At 36.6% G+C, this 23,373-nt stretch overlaps 2 protein-coding genes across 4 annotated transcripts; both read right to left on the bottom strand.

Annotated features, from left to right (window-relative positions):
* Positions 1-902: 902 nt before the first annotated feature.
* LOC142167895 (uncharacterized) lies at positions 903-9,459 on the bottom strand. The gene is made up of 2 exons (XM_075228322.1): positions 9,326-9,459; positions 903-9,139 (listed from the first exon to the last, which is right to left on the bottom strand). Exon 2 carries the CDS (start codon positions 2,383-2,385, stop codon positions 1,801-1,803), a length of 585 nt encoding a protein of 194 aa, XP_075084423.1. The 5' UTR covers positions 2,386-9,139; positions 9,326-9,459; the 3' UTR covers positions 903-1,800.
* A 1,700-nt stretch (positions 9,460-11,159) lies between these two features.
* On the bottom strand, positions 11,160-22,426 carry LOC107827897 (uncharacterized). Of its 3 annotated transcripts, XM_075228321.1 has the most exons (14): positions 21,644-21,676; positions 21,010-21,107; positions 19,866-19,944; positions 19,690-19,746; positions 19,185-19,240; positions 17,773-18,001; positions 17,371-17,457; positions 17,190-17,264; positions 17,021-17,104; positions 13,219-13,283; positions 12,905-13,094; positions 12,695-12,783; positions 12,154-12,268; positions 11,160-11,480 (listed from the first exon to the last, which is right to left on the bottom strand). In XM_075228321.1, the coding sequence occupies exons 2-14, from the start codon at positions 21,015-21,017 to the stop codon at positions 11,439-11,441; spliced, it is 1,176 nt and encodes a 391-aa protein (XP_075084422.1). In that variant the 5' UTR covers positions 21,018-21,107; positions 21,644-21,676; the 3' UTR covers positions 11,160-11,438. The 3 variants fall into 3 exon arrangements, with proteins under 3 accessions (XP_075084422.1, XP_075084420.1, XP_075084421.1); XM_075228319.1 differs by lacking the exon at positions 21,010-21,107 and having other exon boundaries at positions 21,644-22,426; XM_075228320.1 differs by lacking the exons at positions 21,010-21,107; positions 21,644-21,676 and adding an exon at positions 20,287-20,857.
* Between the last annotated feature and the right edge of the window lie 947 nt (positions 22,427-23,373).

The raw sequence follows: 23,373 nt of genomic DNA, 5'->3' as shown, positions 1-23,373 counted from the left end.
ATTTATGAAGAATGATTTTGCTTATTGGGGTTTTTGCAGAGAAGGTGGAGCAAATTTACTATATATAAGCCGAAATTAGGCCAAGGTGGAGATTTGTAATATGGCCAAATTTTTATGACATAATATCCATTATAACAAATTTGTGGTTCATGACATTTGCCATGATATAATATCCATTATAACAAATTTGTGGATCAAGACATTTGCCATGACATAATATCCATTATTAGGCCAAAGATTTCTTGTTATAAATAGAGGAGTTTCTCCTCATTTGAAAACACACCAATTCAAGAGCTTTTCACTCTTGTCTTTCTTTCTCCTCCTTTATTTCATTATAGAGTATTTTGTAAGAGAGTTGGTGTTGGGAAACACTTGTGTGAACCCTGTCTTTGGAGTGATCTTGTGAGGTTATTCTCTTGGGATATTTGGGATTAATTAGAGTATTTACTCTAATTTTGTACTCTCTTTTGTACTCTTGTTGGTATAGTGAAATTGCTCATCTCCGCTTGTGGACGTAGGTCACCTTGACCGAACCACATTAAATTTGTGTCTTCTTTATATTTTTTATTCCATTATCTTTGTTATTGTCATTATACCGTTGTTTGGCTAAATTTCGCACTACTCGGGTTCCCGATCCTAACAGAACCAATGCCATATATGTTTAGCTTAATCCAACCTGGAGCAGGAGGAAACGAGTTGCATCTTAAACGACGAGGCCCACGAAGTGGACCAAAAATTTGTGCATTTCTCTTACTAGTCATTCCCTCACTAGTCATATCGTTTGGCATATCTTCCAAAGAGTCTTCTTCAAGATTCCGGCAACACGAAAGTTACATCTTTAATTTAGGGATGAAGTACACCTTACCCTCCTATGGTTTCCTGCAAGCAAATACTTTCAAAGTACTTTGCATAATCGAACCAACAAAATCTAGATTCTCCAACTATCAGTTAAACCAATCGCATATTATGTACACATCTTATCACGAGGAGAAAGAAATGAAACAATCATATACGCAGACAGAAAGAAAAGGGCTAATGACTTCAATGATATGCAAATTGGAGAGTACCTTTGTTTCCCAGAATCAACGGAACAACAATAGAGAACTGTATTTGATAATAAATGGAAAGTTCAGTATCTAGTCTCACATCTAAGTACCTTTGCACATCCAACCCAGAATATCCCAGATTGTCATTTCCTTTACGTTCTGTAATTTCAGTCGCTGAATAATCAACAAAAGATAAATTAGTTCAGTGCACGTATCACAAGACCAACCAATAATTTCTCCGACATGAATCAAGATAGAAAGAAATCCAGTACCAGGCAGTAATGTTTCCTTGTCAATGCTGGGATCCACGTCAAAGAAATGCCAAGCAAATTCTAAGAACAAGTCAGTATACATCTGATCGTCGCTAGTTTTTATGTCAATCTCTGTTGTGAAGTCGAGAATTCTCTCTAAGCGTAGCCTTGTTTCAAGAAGAACACAATTATATTGTGGCATATTGGTCAACGTACCACGAAATGAGTTTGTCAGCAGAAAAATCTGGTTAATACAAGATGAAGACCAGTTGGCTCCCAGCAGGTTGCCAATAAGATGATAATAAGGATTAGGCATGTAGAACATTGTTGGTCTCTGAACTTGTCTCTTACAATTTTCATCGATGGTCAGTACCTCAAAACCTAGTTGCTTGAAAACGATGATATCAGCTGGAGACATATCAGGATCGTATATTTGTATATTGCCAATCCAATTGGGAAAATCTCGTTTGAGTAGGAGAACTACGGCAAGCTGAAACTGTGAATTAAAACTGTATTCGATGCTTCCCATAGCATAGATTACCACCGTCCACCTGAACATGTGAGTAGGAGCCTAAAAGGCGAAATAAATGTTTTTGAAATGTTTCATTCTGTTCGATATCGGAGCGCATTACAGTATAGAATTCAGAGTTCTCAACATTCTTCATCATCAGTTCAATCTCTTTAAGCAGCCTTTTTGCCTCATCTTGTATCTGAAAATCATCCATAAACTCACCGCAGTTCGCCTTGATCATCAGTTCGACCTCTTTACGCCGCCTTTCTGCCTCATCTTGTATCTGAAAATCATCCATAAACCCACCGCAGTTCGTCTTGATCATCAGTTCAACCTCGTTACGCCGCTTTTCTGCCTCATCTTGTGTCTGAAAATCATCCATAAACTCACAGCAGTTCGTCTTGATCATCAGTTCAACCTCTTTACGCCGCCTTTCTGCCTCATCTTGTATCTGAAAATCATCCATAAACTCACTGCAAATCATCTTGATCATCAGTTCAACCTCTTTACGCCGCCTTTCTGCCTCATCTTGTATGTGAAAATCAACATCGGACTCCATATTCTTCTCGCAATTCATCTTGATGCCCCAGATAAGCGTTGGACTCTCAGTGTGATTTGAAACAGCTAATAATGCAGCAAGTCTCTCTGGTGTTCTGGAGTTAATATAAACCAGTAAATGTAGAACTTAAAAGTACAAAATCATTAGAAGGCTGAAGTAGCTTTTCAGCAAGAAAAATGCATTTCTCATTGTTGTTAAGTCTAGAACTCAAAAGTACAGAATTGCTAGCAGGCTAAAACTTGCTGAACATGTATGCTGCTTGTTTGAAGCCACAAAGATATTTCAATAAGCAACTCAGTCGACATCTTCACTATTACTGTAGGATCGGGAAATCGGGTAGTGCGTAATTTACCAAACAACATTATAATGACAATAACAAAAACAATGCAAGTTGATAATAATGGCAATTAAAGAAGATAAAGAAGACACAAATTTAACCTTCGGTTAAGGTGACCTACGTCCACAAGCTGAGAGCAGCAATTTTACTATACCAACAAGAGTACAAAAGAGAGTACATAATTAAAGTAAATACTCTAATTAGTCCCAAATGCCCCAAGAGAATAACCTCACAAAATTACTCCAAAGAAAGGGGATCACACAATTGTTTCCCAACACTCATCTCTCTTACAAAATACCCTCAATTTCTAAAGGAGGAGAAAGAAAGACAAGAGTGAAAAGCTCTTGAATGAGTATATTTACAAATGAGGAGAAGCTCCTCTATTTATAGCAAGAAATCTTTGGCCTAATAGTGGATATTATGTCATGGCAAATGTCATGAAAACTTGGTCAATAAATTTTGTTATAGTGAATATTATGTCATGGCAAATGTCATGAAAACTTGACCCCCACTTGAAAATAAGCCAAATTAATGGCCATATTACAAATCTCCACCTTGGCCTAATTTTGGCTTATATATATAGTAAATTTATTCTACATTCTCCGCAAAAACCCCAATGGGCAAAATCATTCTTCATAAATGCCAATCAAGTTCAAGCCTGAACTTGGACACTGGAAGAGGTTTTGTGAACATGTCAGCAGGATTGTCTCTAGTGCTAATCTTCTGAACAGAGACTTCTCCTTCAGCAATGGTTTCTCGGATGAAATGATACTTTATATCAATGTGCTTCATCCTCTCATGATACATCTGATCTTTAGTGAAGTGAATGACACTTTGACTATTACAGAAAATGGTATACCACCTTGGCGTGAACTGGGTTCCGCAAATAGACCCTTCAACCATAAGACTTCTTTGATTGCCTCGGTCACTGCCATATATTCTGCTTCGGTAGTAGATAAAGCTACTATATGTTGTAATGTAGCTTTCCAACTAATAGCGCAACCACCAATGCAAAATACATAGCATGTCAGTGATCTTCTTTTGTCAAGATCACCTGTATAATCTGAGTCTACAAAACCAACCAAAGTGTTAGTATTTCTCCTAAACTCCAAACATATGTTTGAAGTACCTCGCAAGTATGTAAGAATCTATTTCACAGCCTGCCAATGTGCTTTACCAGGGCAAGCCATATACCGACTTACCACGCTCACTGCTTGTGAAATGTCTGGACGTGTACAAACCATTGCATACATAATACTGTCAACTGCACTGGAATAAGAAACATGTGCCATGTACCTCTCTTCTTTCTCTGACTGCGGGGACTGAGCAGCGGATAACTTAAAATGAGCACCAAGAGGAGTACTAACTAATTTAGCATCTTTCATACCAAACCTCTCCAAGACTTTCTCCAAGTACTTCTTCTGGGTCAGGAATAGCCTGTTGGCTTTTCGATCTCTTTTGATCTCCATGCCAAGGATTTTCTTAGGCGCTCCCAAATCTTTCATTTCAAATTTACTTTTCAGCTGACTTTTCAAATTGTGAATTTCTGTTAAATCCTTAGCGACAATGAGTATGTCATCAACATAAAGTAATAAGTACACAAATGAACCATCATTTAATTTTCGGAAGTAAACAAAACTATCATACATGCTCCTCGAATAACCATGACCCAACATAAAGGAATCAAACCTTTTATACCATTATTTTGGAGACTGCTTTAATCCGTACAAGGATTTCTTCAACAAGCAAACATGATCTTTTCCTTCAATTTTAAATCCTTCGGATTGATGCATGTATATTTGTTCCTCAAGTTCGCCATGTAAGAAAGTTGTCTTAACATCAAGTTGTTCTAATTCCAAATCATACATGGCAACTAAGGCAAGCAAGACTCGAATAGAGCTATGTTTAACAACAGGTGAGAAAATATCATTAAAATCAACTCCTTGTACCTGACTATAGCCCTTTGCAACTAATCGTGCCTTATACCTCGCATCTTCAACTCCTGAAATGCCATCTTTTTTCTTGAAGACCCATTTGCAACCAACAATTCTTTTTCCTGATGGCGGCTTCACAAGAGACCAAGTACTATTCTTGTGGAGAGACTCAATTTCTTCATTCATTGCAATCAGCCACTTGGCTGAGTCAGCACCAGAAACTACTTCTGAATATTTTGATGGTTCTCCAATTTATTCAGTTTTCTGTGCAACTGAAAAAGCAAATGTAACATAATCTCCAAACTTTAATGGTTGTTTACTTTCTCTTCTTGGTCTAAGTTTGGCTATAGAATACTCCTCTTCTTCTGGTTCAACTTCAGGAGTTTCAATTTCAGGAATTTCAGCTTCTGGCTCAATTTTAGAAGTTTTAATTGTATTTTGCTCCAAAGTTGATGAGCTTGGCTCAAAAGGAATGCCAATCTCAATATCCACCTGTTTCTGTGTACTCTTTCCTTTATCTGTATTACAAGAACTAGAAGACTCTTTTCTAGAATGTAACATAGGGGATTCATCAAAGGTTACATCTCTATTAATTATAAATTTTGGTGTCGTGGGATCAGGATACCATAGTCGGTATCCTTTCACCCGATATGCATACCCAAGGAAAATGTACTTTTTAGCCCTTGGCTCTAATTTTTCATCATTTACATACATGTATGCAGGGCAACCAATTATCTTTAAATCAGAATAATTAGCAGGAGTACCTCACAACATTTCCTCTAGAGTCTTAAAGTTCAAAGGTGGACAAGGAGCTCGGTTAACAATATAACAAGCTGTAGAGATAGTTTCTGCCCAAAAGGCATTTGCCAACCCAGCATTTGAAATCATGCAACGAGCCCTTTTCAAAAGAGTTTTATTCATCCTTTCTACCACACCATTTTGCTGAGGCGTCATTCTCACAGTACGATGTCGAGTAATTCCTTTATTCTTGCAAAATTCGTTGAATTCATCATTACAAAATTCCAAGTCATTATCTGTTCTAAGCCGCTTAATTTGTTTTCCTGTTTGCTTCTCAATCAAAACTTTTCATTGTTTGAAATTTAAGAAAACGACACTTTTATTTTTCAGAAAATAAACCCGAACTTTCCTTGAATAATCATCAATGAAAGTTAACATATACCCGGCACCACCTTTTGATGGGATACGTGAAGGACCCCAAAGATCTGAATGAATGAAATCCAATGTACCTTTTGTTCTATGAATCGCTGGAGATTTGAAGCTGACTCTTTTTTTGCTTCCCGAACACATAATGTTCGTACTTTGGCCACATAAGAGATTTCTTTTATTGAGGATGGAAAGACCCTTTTCACTCATATGTCCCAATCACATATGCCACAATTTGGTGATGTCAGAATTTGATTTATCTGATATTGAAACTGCGGCGGCACCTGTAATAGTAGATCCCAAAAGAATATATAGCGTACCAGATCTGCGTGCTTTCATGATCACAAGAGCACCATGAAAAACTTTTAGAATTCCACCTTCACCTATGTACTTGCACCCAAGAGATTCTAGAGTGCCCAAAAAGATGAGATTTTTCTTCAAGTCGGGAACATGTCTAACATCGGTGAGAGCTCTCACCACACCATTGTGCATTTTGATTCGGACTGTACCTTTTTCAATAACTTTGCAGGCAGCATTGTTGCCCATCAAGACAACTCCAGCTCCAAAAGATTCATATGTGGTAAATAAATCCCGATTGGGACACATATGATAAGAGCAACCCGAATCTAAAATCCACTCATTGTTAGATTTGAAACTCTTATTAATTGCTAAAAATATAGTTCCCTCAGTCTCATCAGCATCTACACTTGTTTCGGCAGTGTTACTATTTTTGTGCTCATTTTTCTTTTCTGTATGATTTTCTTTGTTTTTAATTTAAAGCATTCAGAAATAATGTGACATTTCTTATGACAATATTTGCATATGACATTTCTGTATCTGGATTTTGACTTTGATTTAGATTTCTCACTACTTGAATCTTTTTTATTGGATCTACCTCTTATGAATAAGCCTTCCCCTTGGTTCCCACTAGTTTCCCCAATAATATCTCCATCTATTTGTTCTTTTGATTTCAAAATAGATTTGATATCTTTATAAGATATTTTCCTTTCCATAAAGTATAGTATCTCTTATATGTTTAAACGACTGGGGTAAGCAAACAAGTAATAACACAACTTGATCCTCATCTTTGATTTCAGCATCTATGTTACTTAAATCCATAAGAAGAGAATCAAAAGTATCAAGATGTGTAAGTACAGAGGTACCTTCAGCCATACGAAAAGTGTAGAACTTTTGTTTTAGGTAAAGCCTGTTTTCTACAATTCTTTTCATATATAGGGTTTTCACCTTTTTCCATACGTCTTTGGCTGAGCTTTCTGCTGCAACTTCATGCAAAATCTCATTTGAGAGATTTAAAATTATACCTGTTTTTGTCTTTTTGTCTATGACGGCAAACTCCCCGTCCGTCACTTTATCAAGCTTTTTCTCCTTTCCTTGCTGTGACAAATGTAAGCCATCCTGAATTAGAATAGCTTCCATCTTTAATTGCCACATTCCGAAGTTTGCACTTAGGTCAAATTTTTCAACATAAGACTTTGTTAGAGTCATTTTGGCTATATAAACTAGCCCGGTTAGATCTGGCTCTGATACCAATTTGTTAGAATCGGAAAATCGGATAGTGCGAAATTTAGCCAAACAATGTTATAATGACAATAACAAAGACAATGCAAGTTGATAATAACGGCAATTAAAGAAGAAAAAGAAGACACAAATTTAACGTGGTTCGGTCAAGGTGACCTACGTCCACAAGCGGAGAAGAGCAATTTTATTATACCAACAAGAGTACAAAAGATAGTACAAAATTAGATTAAATATTCTAATTAGTCCCAAATACTCCAAGAGAATAACCTCACAAAATCACTCCAAAGAAAGGGGATCACACAAGTGTTACCCAACACTCAACTCTCTTACAAAATACTCTCAATCACTAAAGGAGGAGAAAGAAAGACAAGAGTGAAAAACTCTTGAATAGCAAGAAATCCTTGGCCTAATAGTGGATATTATGTCATGACAAATTTCATGAAAATTAACTTGGTCCACGAATTTTGTTATAGTAGATAATATGTCGCACCAAGCGTCATGAAAACTTAACCCCCACTTGAAAATAAGCCAAATTAATAGCCATATTACAATTACAAGTTGTTCAATTTAGATAAAAGAGCGCAGTGAGAGATAAGAGGAATATGAACATACCGCTCTTTCTTTAACCCATCACTAAGTTCAAAAGCCATGTTCTTCTAAACTCAACTTCTTCCATTTACGGCGCTCCAGTCACTTACTTTCTTTAACCCACCCAATACAAATCTTGTATGATTTGCAATCATTAAGCTCAAAAACTACGTTCTTCGGACCTCAACTTCATCCACCTTAAGTATGCAGCAGTCACCTATTTTCTTTAATGTATTAAAAAAGAATCACACAGGATTTGCAACAATTAAGTACGAATACAAGCTCTTCTGAACTCAATTTCTTCCATCTAGGTGTGTTCTAGGCACCTACTTCAACTGTCATTACAAATTCACAAAGAACATTTGCACTAAATGAAAATTGATACTCTGAAGTGCCAATCACAAATATAACTCAAAGGAAAAACATGAATTTCGAATTTCCTCTGTATTTCAGCTGGATACTTTTAATGAAATGGCAACAATTGAACTAGTATTTTTTTTCTATGACGGTGGTGTATGGGCTAGTTTGTGCACACCTCGACTATTTCACCCGGTACGTCATACCTTCCACCAGCTAATGTACCAGCTAACTCTGTCCACTAGGACTCACCATATGGATGAAATAACCTAGCGTTTTTAGCCTTCCTTGGGATTTGAACATTAAACCTCATGGTTCTTCTCTCATTTCATTGGCATGTGGCAAGTCTGGCAACAAAAGAACTTAACAAGTCATGAAATGACAAATTTGGTTTCTGCCCTATTTACTCGGACTCTCCAAAAATATTGCCGCACACGTGTCGGATCCTCCAAAAATACACTAAATTTGGATGATCCAACACGCACCCAAAAACATTTTTGAAGAATTCGCGTAACATAGTTTCTACGTATAGAGAAATCTATGAAAGAGGACCTTTTCAACACAGCCAAAACTATACATACAGAAGGAAATGCGAGATCCTTCGGTTGAATCCGAACATCACTATTATCAGTGCAATTTAACGGAATCCTCACAAAACACATACTAAAATTTAGGTTGTAAAAAACACATAAGTACTACAATTTAGTTTTACGACGTGATGTGAAAAAAGAATTAAGGAAATAAGAAATACGACAGCAAAAGAGAAGATACTAAAAGCAACGGTTTCTGAAAATGCGGAAGTGTTCCCTCAATAAATGGCGATTGAAGAGCTACCTTCAAGTCATCGCTTTACCTGAATACAAAACACATAGCAATAAAATTTAGTTTTACAACCAAAAAAAAAAGAGGAAAAATGAGAGCAAAAGAGGAGATACTGACAGCAACAAGTAATGATTTTTTCTTAGCGAGAAAAAAGTGAAGGAGCACCAAAATGTGATTGAAACAGAGAAATGGAAGGATTTCTACTGATTTAACTCACCCGAATTACAACTAATAGGAAGGAAGGAAGGTTCCAGAATTGTATAAACCCCGGGCCCTAATATCTCTGATCATATTTCCCTATACAATAGTAGCTGCCCACTGTCGCTAATATGTGTTTTTTTGGCATTTTGTACCGTACAGTACAGTAGTGCTCCAAATATGTTGGGTGCGCGTCTTTCCCTATATTACTGCGCTGACAAACTTGTTGAAAAGCGCGCTACAAATAGTAATGCAGGTTCAGAATTAAAATATCAAGTTACTCCCTCTTCCCATTTTATTTGACTAAATATGAAATTTGAAGAAACAAAACCCAAAAAAGAGGACCTTTGAAATATTAATTAATTATATGGAGATTATCAAAGTTGTTTTTACGTTATCAATAATTAAATTTGTGTGATGTTTTTTCCTCGAGCCGATGGTTTTTCGGAAACAATCTCTCTATCTCTCTATCTCCCTCTGCGTATGCATTACCCTTTTAAGACTTCACTTGTGGGATTCCACCGATTATATTGTTAATGTTGTTGATGTTTGACCAGGGACTACCCCTTGTATTCTTTATTCCCTTAACATGGTTAAGAAAATCGAGGATGGATTCGTGTTGTTATATACTTAATTAATAAGGAATTCGAAGAGATTCAATTGGGTCACTGAGATTTAAAATTGTGACGTCACTGTTTGAATTATAGTTTTGAATCATTAAATTATATCTTTGAAGATTTACACCTAAGTGGTGCAAGATAGAATTGTGTAGTCTTTTAATCGCCAGTATGAGCTAGCACTATTGGTTCCAAGTCCAGATAAACGAGAAGCATTGTCATAAGTGATGACAGCCATCGTAAAATTAATCAATTCATAATAAATCATTGTTACACAAATATGTGCAGTGAGAATTGATATAAGCGACTCCAACTTATTTGAGACGGGGCATAATGATGGTTGTTGAAAAGTAAACAATGCAAGCCAAGGCGTGCATTCTCTTGCTCCAGCATATGTAGAGGGAACAAACTTACCTATTTTTACAAGTGGATTGCAACTCTAATCCCATCCAATTGCATAATGCATTCGTCTCCTTAAATCGTTTGTCTACTTTTATCTCTAAGTGTATGTGGCCATGAATTGCATATTGTTATAGGTTAAACACTTTATATATTAAACTAGGTGTTTAAATTTAATTTTGAATTGGTTTGAAGGAAAACGTCCAGACTTAAATTGTTTATTTTTTGTTGCGGCAGCATATGGGGATTTTTTCTCTTTCTTTTGGAACAAAGTCAAAAATAAGTTGTTCAAGAAAAAGAAAAAGATACATCTTTTTCCTTGACGAAAATAAATCCTTAATTTTGAATGGACTTAAAAATGTAGATATAAAGGAGTATTAAGTTTTCCAACCTCGTCATTCCTTAGCTATACTTTTACATCAGATCATTTCAACAGATCAAATTACAAATAGGGTTTAGGGAATAAGACGCAAGTTTCATAACTAACTTGTAATTATGACACTTCAGTTCAACTACCAAGCAGCATACGTGAATCTTTATTAGTAAAAAGCCATATCAATACTTTTTCTTTTCTTTTTGTATTTCCTAGACAGGTGAGGACACCACATGCTCATAACCATCATGATTTGAAATAGAAAAAAGTAGTACAATTGGAACTCATAAAATCGGTGCAAGATTAGGCGACAATCAGGCCTTCTTGCCTTCTAAGATGAATCTTTAAGTAAAGATTCTAATGATTTTATAAATTAACATACATTAAGGTATGTAAAATATATGAATGAATCAAACCTATTAAGACCAAATAAGTTTATAAAGAAAACAAATGCACACAATGAGTTGAGCTCTGAAACATTGATTCAGACCTCTATTAATTGAAAACAAGATGGGGCCCAAAGTATCATGGTTGACAAATGATAATACTCGGTTAAAATTACAGAACCTTCCCTCAATAACATATATAACCCTCATCTGTCTAGCTTATACAGTACCTTTTAGGAGTTTTTGGTATCACTAAGATCTGAACTTAAATACAAAATCAGGCTGCAGTTTTTGCAATTACTAATAAACAAATCAGCAGTCTTCAGACATCATAGATAGCCCCCCGTCTGAAACCTTTCAGCCTGTACCTTTGAACTTCGCATCATATTCATAAGGTTGCTGCAAGAACAGGAAAAATACATTCAGAAAATCAAACTGTGTTTCATGTAAAACAAGAGCTAGGCAAAAACTGTCAAAACTTCATATAACAGTTATAACCAAAAAACACTTTAGTCGATTTTACCCCATCTTATATAGGGAGAAAAGGGTGAGTGAAAAAAGAAATGAATGCTCTAGGGAATTAACAAGTTCTGATAAGCATATTCATGCTTCAGGGAAGTGAGAACAAAGTGCTTATTGCTGTCAAAATTATTACGGAAGTTCGCAAGCTGCCCAAAGTTTGATGAGTTGGGTAGGAGAATGTGTTATCACTGTGAAACGAGTTCTTATTGGGGAATCTTTTATTTGTCTGAACTCAAATTCCACTTCACAGCTACCTACCACTACTACTCATGGAATATCTTTACAAAAAGTCATATTAAATAGAAAATATCTTCCTAGACATCAAAAAGCCACAAATAAAAGAGAAATATTAACCTACACAACAAGAAGAAAACAGAATAGGAACAAGTCAACACCTTGAGAAATAGACTCGTAGGGTAGAAACAAACGTTCAGCAACCCCAACCCACCCACCCCACCCCCCCCCCCAAAAAAAACAAATTTCATGAACCGCTTATGCATTGGAAGAAAGAGATAAGGACACGAAAATGCTTGGAGAACTAGACATTTACCAAGAAGATGGCTGAAATCGATCTGCCAGCAAACCATCTCTTGTGCATAGCTTGTTGAGCACGAGATGCACCTTCGGCGCTATCAAACCGCAAGTATACGTAACCAGAGCTATTCCTGCCAAAAGATACTTCAAGAATCAACAGCTGAAGAAAATAGCATTAATTTAAAAGTAAGCAGCCAATTGGAATAGCTGCTTATTAGAGGATAGTATTTGAGAGAGATTTGTCTATAACAGGAATGAAGCACCAGCCACTTGTAAATCAACAGGTCATTTGACAATCAAATTTGAAGCCTTATCAGAGGGACCATAACATGGCATAGTTTAGCTTGACTGCCAAAAGCGACTTTGGTCTTTCCCTTTTTCTTTTTAAAACCAAAAGCAACTGGGACAGCATCCCTGTGCTGCCAAGAAGAGCAAAAGGAAAAACCTACCCAGAAGGTCTCACAAACCAAATTAAAGGATATACCAGGCAAAGGAATCAATGCATCTTATAAGTCAAAAGAGCTCAAAATTTGACCCCACATAAATTAACCACATACTTGTCCACATGGATGTGCTTGACCCTGCCATACTTGGAACACTCCTCCTTTACATCATCTTTAATATCCAAATCAAATTCTGGATCCGTCTGCAGCACATACTTGAAAGATTAATATTATTGAAAAAAATAGAGAATTAAGATATGCACCTCCCTAGCCTTGATGGTCAAAAACGTAATGTTAAATATGAAATTCCACGGGGACACAAACCTCGGTTGCAGGATCAAACATATTTTTTAATAGCAAACACTCGCTGGGAATTCCAATGGGTTCAGGAGCCATGGCAGCAATGACTTGCGTTGGGAGCATATTCGGAAAAGCTGTTGCCCCACCTATGGGCATGCTCATCTGAGCTGGAGCTGCTCCATTAAGTGCAGGAACTCCAAGTGTACCCGCAACACTGTAGAGGAAAATTTGAGCATCAAGTTTGGGACATGAAACATGGCTACTACCCACCCACCCACACGGGAAAAAAAGGGGGGAAAAGACGAACTCCCCAAAGAGCAGGAGAAATCTGGACAAACCTTGAAGCAACACCGCTGCGGTCCAACTTTGCCATAAGCATGGCCCTTGACTGAGCATTTAAGGCCTGGAATATGGACAAAATGATTCATATGAGTATGCATTTAATAATAGAGCTGGCAACAATTAGCAGCCTAAAGTTTTCTTCTGACAGTTCTTTGCCTTCTCTGTCTATATATTATCAGAGAGAATGAATTCATCAGATTTCTAATTTGCATTCACATTCAGAGTTACCAAAAAGAAAAAGAAAAAATAAAATATAAATTTTTGTCAATTTAAAGAGAAAGAAAGAGGAAAGGAAGACTTCCCATTAGTTATCATATTATGAACAAAATGAGCCTATTGCTTCCTGAGAAGCTTCAGAATGGATTAGCCTAAAGAAATACAAGTTCAGCTTTCTAATACTTCTACTTCCTAGGATGCATCAAATCAGATCGCTGCTACTGCGCTGCTTTGAGGGTGGTTTAGTCAAAAATGGGAAAACTATGCATCAACTAGCTGAAAGGGAGTATTAGCAGAGTGTGCACTTAGGTAACCTAATTTTTTTTTACACAGCAGTATTAGAAAGAATGAAGAATGATCCCATATCATAAACTCGTTCAGCTTTTGCACATGTTCAACACAAACTTCTGGTCACAAAAACTATATCATGCATACCGTTGAAGAGATTATATAGCACTTCCTCTATTGTACTTTTATATGATAGTATTTGACTAGACGGTATAAGATATTAATTTGAGTCGTGCATATTACACTAGAGGTAGCGTAAGAATATAAAAATGACGATCAAAAGTCAGTTTGGTATTGCAAACATCACATCAACGTTTAAAATTCAAATAGTAAAAAAATGAACTCTCTAGAATGCAATGCCAATGCCAATGCCAATGCCAAAGTCAAACATTTTCCAGCATCCCAAAATGAAAAGAGCGTCTTGTAAATAGTTCAGCAAGAATAGTTTCTTTAAGAACTAACAATTTTCAGGAACAGCTACTATATTGTTTCCTAGAATACGTAAAAAAAACAAGAAATAACACTCACACAGAATTCTGCTTTACAATATTCCAACACATAAAAAGAATTTTCCTCGGAGAATATGATATCACTCATTGAAAACAACATAAACCAGATGAATAAAGGAAGTCAAAGCACAACGTCCTAGCCTTGATAATGGCTCCATGTTATAATCTTTTTTTTTATCATTGATCTTTAGTGTTATGCTCAGTAGGGTGTGTTCATGGTTCAGTTTCAATTTGGTTTGGTTTTCATCTAAAAGGAAACCAAACCAACTAGTAAGTCAGTTTGTTAACTATAGAACTAAACCAAAACAAATAGTCGTTTTTCGGTTTTGTTGGGTTTTTCTGTTTATTTTCACATGAAATACAAATTCATTTCATTGCTACTAGAGCTAAAGACACAATTTCTAACAGGTCAGTATATGCTTAGCAAGAATTGAACAAATGGATTAACCTATTATGTATTAAAGCATCTAGATATGACAAGAGTGAGTTGCTCTAGTGGTGAGCACCCTCCACTTCCAACCAAGAGGTTGTGAGTTCGAGTCACCCCAAGAGCAAGGTAGGGAGTTCTTGGAGGGAGGGAGCCGAGGGTCTATCAGAAACAACCTCTCTACCCCAGGGTAGGGGTAAGGTCTGCGTACAAACTACCCTCCCCAGACCCCACTAGTGGGATTATAATGGGTTGTTGTTGTATTAAAGCATCTAGACGTGAGAAATTCCACCATGAGACACGACAATTATTCACTTTCGTAGATCAAACAACAACATTGCATCCATAAATGTTTCCAAATTTATCTAATCGTAATGATTAAAACAGAAAATAAATCATTCTTAAATAACTAATCCCTCAGTTCCAATTTACGTGAACCTGTTTGATTGGGCACGGAGTTTAAGAAAAAAATGAAGATTTTTAGAATTTGTGGTGCTAAACAAGTCAAAAAAGGGATCCGGAGTATTTGTGTGGTTATAAAAGCTTCTCATTAAGGGTAGACTTGGAAGTTTAAGCTAAATTGTTTCCAAATTTAGAAAAGGCTCATTCTTTTTGGAACGGACCAAAAAGAAAATAGGTTCACATAAACTGGAACGGAAGGAGTACTACATAATATATAGAAGGATATGAAAACTCTACAAAGCACCATGAGTATGCCTATATAACTTTTTTGGTTAAGAATATATAAAGTAGATTTATAAAAAAAATATTTATCACCATAAAAATTTAATAAATAACATTTATAATACTCGGTTTGGTTATGCTCTTTCCTTGAATACTTAACCAAACCAAATGTTGTCAGTTTTTTAATTGAAAACCAAACCGAGTCAAAAGAGTTCGATATTATGTCAGTTTTCTTTGGTTTGATTCGGTTTTCTTTTAAATTTCCACTGAAAACAATCCAAGAACTCAAATATTTCAATAACATAGGAGTGGCTGGTCCTGTTAAAACCTGCCAGGGTTTTGACTTGTACAATTGCCAGCTCCTCCCACCCCCCCCCACCCCCCCGAAAAAAAAAACAGGGGGAGAGAGAGAGACTAGAAGCTATAATGATAATGCAGTAAACTAGCACATCACTTTTCTCCGGTTATGTCTAACAGAAAGCTCCTGTCAAATGAGAACACATGGATCGGCCAAGAGAGAGGGAGGGAGAGAGAGAGAGAGAGAGAGAGAGAGAGAGAGAGAGAGAGAGAGAGAGAGAGAGAGAGAGAGAGGGTGTTTGGATTGGCTTAAAAGCTGGTCAAACCAGCTTAAAAGCACTTTTTAGCTTATTTTGGTGTTTGGCAAATACAAAAAGTCAAGTTAAGCCAAAAAACTAAAAACAAGCCAAAAGCAATAAGTTGTCTATCCCAACTTTTTTTTTTGGGCTTAAAAGCTACTTGAGTTTGACCAAGTAATTTACCCTATTATCCCTTACATACTTTTATTATTACCAAAGTACCCTCTCTTACTAAAACCTCTAACCCGTTTCTTTTTCTTCCCATTTCTTCCTAACCGGTATCATAGCCTCAGGAGTATTCTAAACTGATTAGCAATACTTGTTTCTCAACTTCAAAAGCTTTCTAACTAGTTCAAATTTCATTTTTTATTCATTTGCATAACTAAAAATGAAAGCAAGAAAGTAACTTTTACGTGGTCTTCGATTTTTAAAAGTACTTCACTTTAATTTATTTACTTTGTGGGTAATTTTATATGAATTGTTTATATAGTTTAAGTATATTTTTTAATTACAATTATTAATTAATGCTTTACCCAATAAGTACTTTATATTAATTAAAATAATCTTATCTAATCAGTATTATAACTTAAACTGAATTGATACACAAATTAATCTGCATTTGAGTTAATTTAAAATTAAAAATGCATCAATAAGCTTATTTTTAGTGTTGACAGCTTTAGGACATCTCAGTCATTTTAACAGAAAAAAGTGCTTACCAGCACTTGTTTACCAAACATTTCAATAGCTTTTTTTTAGCTTGAGCACTTCTATCCAAACACGTAACTGCTTATTTGTAAAACAAGTTCAAGTACATAAAAAGTGCTTTTAAGCACTTGTGCTTAAAAGTCACTTTTTCCCAGCCAATCCAAACGGGCTCTAGAAGCTAATAATGATAATGCAGTAAACTAGAACATCACTTTTCTCTGGTTATGTCTAACAGACAGCCTGTCAAATGAGAACACATGGATTGGCCTTTTACCACCGCTATCATACTCATAATTTCCGAAGTATCTAACCTACTTAAGGGAAAAGATGGCATGCAAAGTCCTCCAATATAATGATTTAAGAGCAAACTCACCAAGCCACCCCCTTCATCATCATCAAAATCTGCAGTTTTAGCTCCAGCATCTTGTACTCCGACATGTTCAGTAACGGATGAAACCTGCATTGAACCAAAAAGGTTAGTAAAGGCTCAGTAATACAGCCATCCAACAGTATTTAGAGAAGTAAGGTCTACAGAGACATACCTTGATGGTGCGACCCGCAATTTCAAGCTTGCCATTCAAGCTTTGAGCTGCCTTTGCATGTTCGAGTTGAGCAAACTAAGATGAACCCAAATTGAAACATAAAGGCGTTATTAAAAGAAATAAAATAACGATAAAAGAATATATATTTAAGAGAAACATTGCAGTTCTGCAAAATACTTACTTGGACAAATCCAAACCCCTTACAATGCCCTGTTTCAGGATCTGTAGGTAATTGTACAAGCTCTACTGGCCCAAAAGCTTCAAAAATCTGAACACACCAGATATAATGGAATGCAATTAGAAACAGAAAATAAAAGCTTAGTCAGAGATCGGTCTCAGGACATCGGAAGTCAATCATATCCATCTAAAAAACAAAATAACGCATACATAGGTATCTGTACCGGATACATCATTTATAAGAAGCAAAGAGCCCTAAGTTGTCTGACAGGTATTCTACAAGTTAAGGTGGATCAACATCATAGAATATGTGCATTTAAGCCTCCACCATTATGCATTGCATATAACAAGTGTCTATCCGGGTGCTTTTGTTACTGTACGCAGATAAAGACGTCAATCTTGTTACCTGTCTAAGCTGTAACTCTGTCATGTTGAAATGAAGATTTCCTACATAAAGTTTTCTCTCTGAGGCAGCATTTGGCCCTGCCAACCCTGATCCACCACCAGACGCAGTTGACTGAACAAGGTTTTTTTCAGCTTCAGAAGGTTTTACCATGACTGGTTGGCCAAAAAGCAAGCGACCGGATAAAGCAATAGCCATTGGCACAGACATAGCATCATAAAACTCAATGTACCTGCACAGATATCAATAAGTTATTAACACAACTGAAATAACAGCATAGATCAGGTATTTAGACCACATCGTGGCAAAACTGAGGTGCATAAAGAAATCTACTGGTTGGTGACAGAAGACATCCAGGGAAAGGACATGACAGCCCTAGAAATGGCAGTACTAGGCCCTAGAACAACAATATATAACCAATGTCAATAAGATTAAAACCATGTCTGGAACTCCCAACAAGAAAAAAGGTAAAGAGAGCTCAACAAAACCTCTCAGATTCAGCAGAGGTAAAAACACATACGGGTGGGTCCCACAGGCACATATCAGTAGCACTCAATTATATGCATTTGCAAGCATATGGTTTAAGATTTGATATTCAAAAAAAAAACTTTAAATGCTCTAAGGACAATTTGTACTGATTGGCATCTTACAACGTTTATAGTTGGTGTATTATTATTTTTAATCTAAAACTACGTTTACAATTGGTATATTATTTACAGACCATATCTCATAACTAAACTTCAAATGATGCAATCTTGAGATTCAACTCTAACTATAATTCACAGTACTTGACACTCTAGATAACCCTTTTCCTTTTACAAATACAATTCAAATAACCTTTACACCGCCACTATAATGATTTTAAGGGAAGTCAGAAATGCATGTTAACAACAACGGCTCAATCCCCAACTTGAATCGGCATAAATCCCCATTTTCCATTTCACTATGCTTGGACCTATTTTATTCCAAATCAACAACCTTCCTCCCTTACCAGACTTCGGACTGGCAATGTGTTAGCCATCAGAAATTCATAGAACAAACCAAAAGGAAAATCTTTTTAAAAAAAAAAAGCAAAAAACTATATGAGAAACACAGCTTTTCTACCATCTGAGAGTAACAGAGACCACACAGAAGTCAAAGGAACAAATCAAGAATACAGTCTGGCTGCAACGCAGCAACTTTATTAACCACCACGGTAGATAAACAACACTTTAGTTTGAATTAGGAGGCGTATCATGCCCCAATGCTACATCAAATGGTTAACATTCAAAATGAAAGCGGCACTATCGCAATCCTTGAGACTTTAGGAGTACTATACAAAGCAAGATGCACAATTGCACATTTACTTAAGAAAGAAAAAAGAAAAGAAATAAAACGCAAAATTTGCAGGGTATAGAATTTGATTAAAGACATACCCAACTCCTTTAGATCGCCTTGAATTCCGGTCCATGATTAACCGCACATCCCTCACCTAGAAATGTAGAAATGGATGTCAAAAGAAATAGATAAATTGAATTTAGAGGCCCTTTTGGTACTCATACTATAAACACCACAAAACCTGCAATAGGTCATGCATAAAACCATCAGTTATAACCTGATCAGACTACATTGTGCATCCAATCAAGTATAGAATCTTGAGACATGAGAAATTAATTAAGCTACCTGATACAGAAGGCAGAGAGAGAAGCAGTTACTGCAACAGCAAGGAGAAGCATACAGCATGCACTAATAGTATACGGAAGTAGGATCAAGCGAACAACACAAATCATTTTTTTGCTCCTAAACATGAAGTATCATATCAATTCTAGAGGACCACAAGAAAATGAAATGTAAACCAGCACACATTGATAATAAAACCACAAGTTGTCCAGCAGCAGAGTTTATGTACCATGAAGCAAAAGGCAGACCAAATGAACTAACCTTTCCTGCTTGTGAGAAGAACTCATACACATCCCTTTCAGTTGCCTTCAGGGGCATCTATAAGAAGTGCAGACCAAATAAATCAGTGAATGAGCCTATTGATCAGCTAAATCACCTAGTGTGAAATGCTCAGGTATGGAGATGAACAAGGCAGAAACAAAGACATCGAAACCTACCTGGTAAGCAAAAACAGTTCTCTGGTCCCTTTCTGGATCAGCTTCTGGTTCAATTTTTTCTTTCTTCTCCTTGAATCTCCTGTATAAATGACTCAGACCAAAATGAGAATATGTATGGCACAGATCATAACAAAGAAGTATCTAAATATGACCTCGTTGACTGGCTAGAGAGTTAGTGCAGACCCTCGCTTTCCCTATTTCACAATCCACAGAACATATTGAAGCAAACCAACCTTTATATCGCATTAATTTCAAGGATAGTAAAGAAAAGTACGAGGCTCTGTTTATAAATTTTAAGTTACATGTAGAAGGGAGAGGATTTTCATTTACATCATTGCACCTGCTACATTTGAACACAATCAACTACTATAAACCAAGTTTAACCAAACTTGCATAAATACATGAACATGCTACAAATTACATTAGGACATGATGAATCATCATCCTCTAAAATCTCCCTCGCTGTGCAAAATGTTTCATCTTTATCGATTAGATAGAGTAGCTCCTGCAGCAGGAAAGATCATCAAGGCAAGCCCTTTCAAGAAAAACGCGGATAAAAGTCAGAAAGCTTCTGTAAGTTTTTGGATAGGCTAGTTGAAAAATGCTAACTTCATTTGTCTACTTGTTTATCTGAATATAACATTGTTTCTCCCTATAAATGCTCCAGGACCCAAAACGAGTTTCATTTTTATATCTAAACAGGAAGCAACTAGAATTCCAACCTCCAGTGACACACATCGTTCCCATTTAAAAAGAAAACAAGTACAATGGAGCATATTCTAGAAGATAATTTGAACTTTTGAAGCATCTCCAAGTATAAACTTCAAGTTAAGAATATGAATGCAGTGGGTGTTGTGAGTTGTGACATTATTCGCTGTCCAGCACCAAAATTTTGAGACTTTTCCCTGCTTTCACAAAAACAATCACATAAAGAGTTAATGCACTTTCGTCTCGATACAGAAGAAAAGGTTGAAAACTGATACAGCCTCGCACCATATGCGTTGCCAACCTAGAAATCCAATACATCATTTGTCAACATCTCACAGATGTAAGAAAAAGTAACCTTAAATCCATCAATGCAAAAACATTGGAAGGATTCAAGAGTGAGTGATAATCTCAAAGGCCAAAAAGGAACTTAACAGACCTTATCATACTCAATATATGTGGGAATAAGCCACTTCTTCAATCAAGCCTTGAAGGGTTTCCGCATTGTTAGCCCATTAAGATGTGCAAATAATCCATCTACGATTTCAACCCAAGTCAGAATATTACATCCTATATGGATAAACTCACACTCTTTAACGCACTTAGACTATTTCAAAAAGTCTCTTCCGTTTGAATCCACTAGAACTCAAAAACACTCAGCAGAGAGTGTTCAAACACATACTTAAGCTGAGCCATAACCTGATTTTTCAGTTTTTTAGGTCACAACAGCAGTCAACAGACAAGCCTAGCATAATTTTTTTTATCAAGGACGTGTCTAGTGACGTTGAAAGGAACCAAAAGACATCAATAACTAGTACAAAAGATAAATAGTGGCACCTAGCAATTCTACAAAGTCAAATTGAGAAATTAAGAAGATAAGATGCAAATGCTGTTTCACTACATTAACGGCTATATAGTTGTAGCTGATAGCCACATTGATATACATCAGAAAGTATTCTCCAAACACTACAACTTGAACTGATAATTACTATCAACAAACAATAATCCTTTTATAATAAACTGAAAAAATTGATATGCATTTAACATAAGATAAATGCAAAGAGTGTTGTCACCTGCTGTCTCGTGATTCAAAGTCACGTTCACGCTCGACGTCTCTTGACAGCTCCTTCTCTCGCTCTCGTTCAATCCTGGAGCGACTCCGGCTCCTCCTTGACCTCTCCCTCTCTCTATCCTTCTCCTTCTCCTTCTCCTTCTCCTTCTCCTTCTCCCGTTCCTTATCTCTCTCCCTATCCCGATCTCTACTCTTCCTCTCCCTCTCTCGTTCCTTCTCCCTCTCTTTCTCCTTCTCCTTCTCCCTCTTCTCTCTGTCACGTTCTCGGTCTCGGTCCTTTGAGCTTCTCTCTCTGTCTCTCTCCGATTCTCGCTCCCTGCTCCGATGCCTCGACGACCTTTCCCTTTCCCTATCTCTATCTTTATCTCTCTCCTTATCCTTTTCGCCGTCGCCGCGAGACCTTTTGCTACTACGTCGATCTCTATTGTCGTCCTCGGCGGCGTATTCCTCGCTCCCGTCTCTCTCCCTTCGGCGATAGGCTTTCTCGCTCTTCTCCTTCTCGGCGCTGCTGTTGTTGTTGTCTTTGCTCTTTGTAGAAGGACCACCGTTGGGCTCTTCTACAGTCTTCTCCAGATAATCGTACTCATCGAAGTCCATTTGAGGTGACGTTCTCTGCCGGACGGCCGAAGGTTCGGTGTTCCGCCGGTGAAGAAGTGCTGGTTAGGTTTTGACAGAAACCTTAGCGAACTTTCTGAGATTAGGGTTTTTGCGACAGGTTTGCAGCTGAGATGCCTATTAAAACTTGTGTACTTTGTAAAGGAAGATATTTTCTAGTTTTTAATGTGTGTTTTTAACTCAAATTGTCCCTTAAATTTTGGTCGCTTTATTTCTATCCTCCTTATATTATATAACACTAAGCAATAACAGTCCCTTATGTATGCAAATGTGAGCACTTATGGTCCACTCTAACATAACCACATAGCTTCCATCAAGAATTGACGGTCTTCTATAGCTTTACTCCAATTAAATACAAACTGGTTTAGTTTAACTTGTCACTCTCTCTCCCCAGTCATCTTTTGATGCCAATCTTCAATGAAATGTGACTTTTAAATGGTGTTGCAATTTAAACTTGGTTGTTCATTATCATCCCAATTAAGTCTCATCTAGTCTAGCCTTTCTTTTTTTATATCTCGTGTTCTTTTAATCAATATCTTATGTTTCTATTTTCTACGAATTCAGCAATCATATCATGGTAGTCATACCTTTCAAACACCATTAGAAACTAGCAAAATTTTTATCTAAAGGGTTACATCGAATCTTAAATATATCTAATTGATCAACAATTTCAAGATTATTCTATTGCCAAAAAAAGAAGGGGATGATTTCGCTATGGTGAACTAAAGTAGGACGAGATGGTTGCGGCAAAGGTGGTAGCAATGACTTTGAGAGCTCCTCCGCTACTCCATATTCTCCATTCAATCGCGAAGTGCATAAACTATGGATGTTTAATTAAATCTATAAACATGTATTATTCAAATTTTCAGAGCTAAATTTTTTTAATATAATTGTAGAAAATGAAGAACGTGAATACTTTATAAGCAAGGACAACGAAGTTCCTTAGTTTAAGACTAGCTCGTTCCGTTAAATAATTAATGACCGATAGCAATGTAGTTCTTTCTTATGTTTAACGTGGTGTTCCATTATTTTTAGTAGAATTCGTTTGATTCAATTAAGGTGGACTAAAAGTGCTCGAGCTTGTAAACTTTAAGGGGTCGTTTGGTAGGATGCATC

Source organism: Nicotiana tabacum, chromosome 13 (genome assembly GCF_000715075.1).
Source record: "Nicotiana tabacum cultivar K326 chromosome 13, ASM71507v2, whole genome shotgun sequence".
In the NCBI taxonomy this organism is placed as follows: Eukaryota; Viridiplantae; Streptophyta; class Magnoliopsida; order Solanales; family Solanaceae; genus Nicotiana; species Nicotiana tabacum.
Note: the sequence above shows the minus strand (reverse complement) of the source record. Positions and strands in the feature narration are given on the sequence as shown.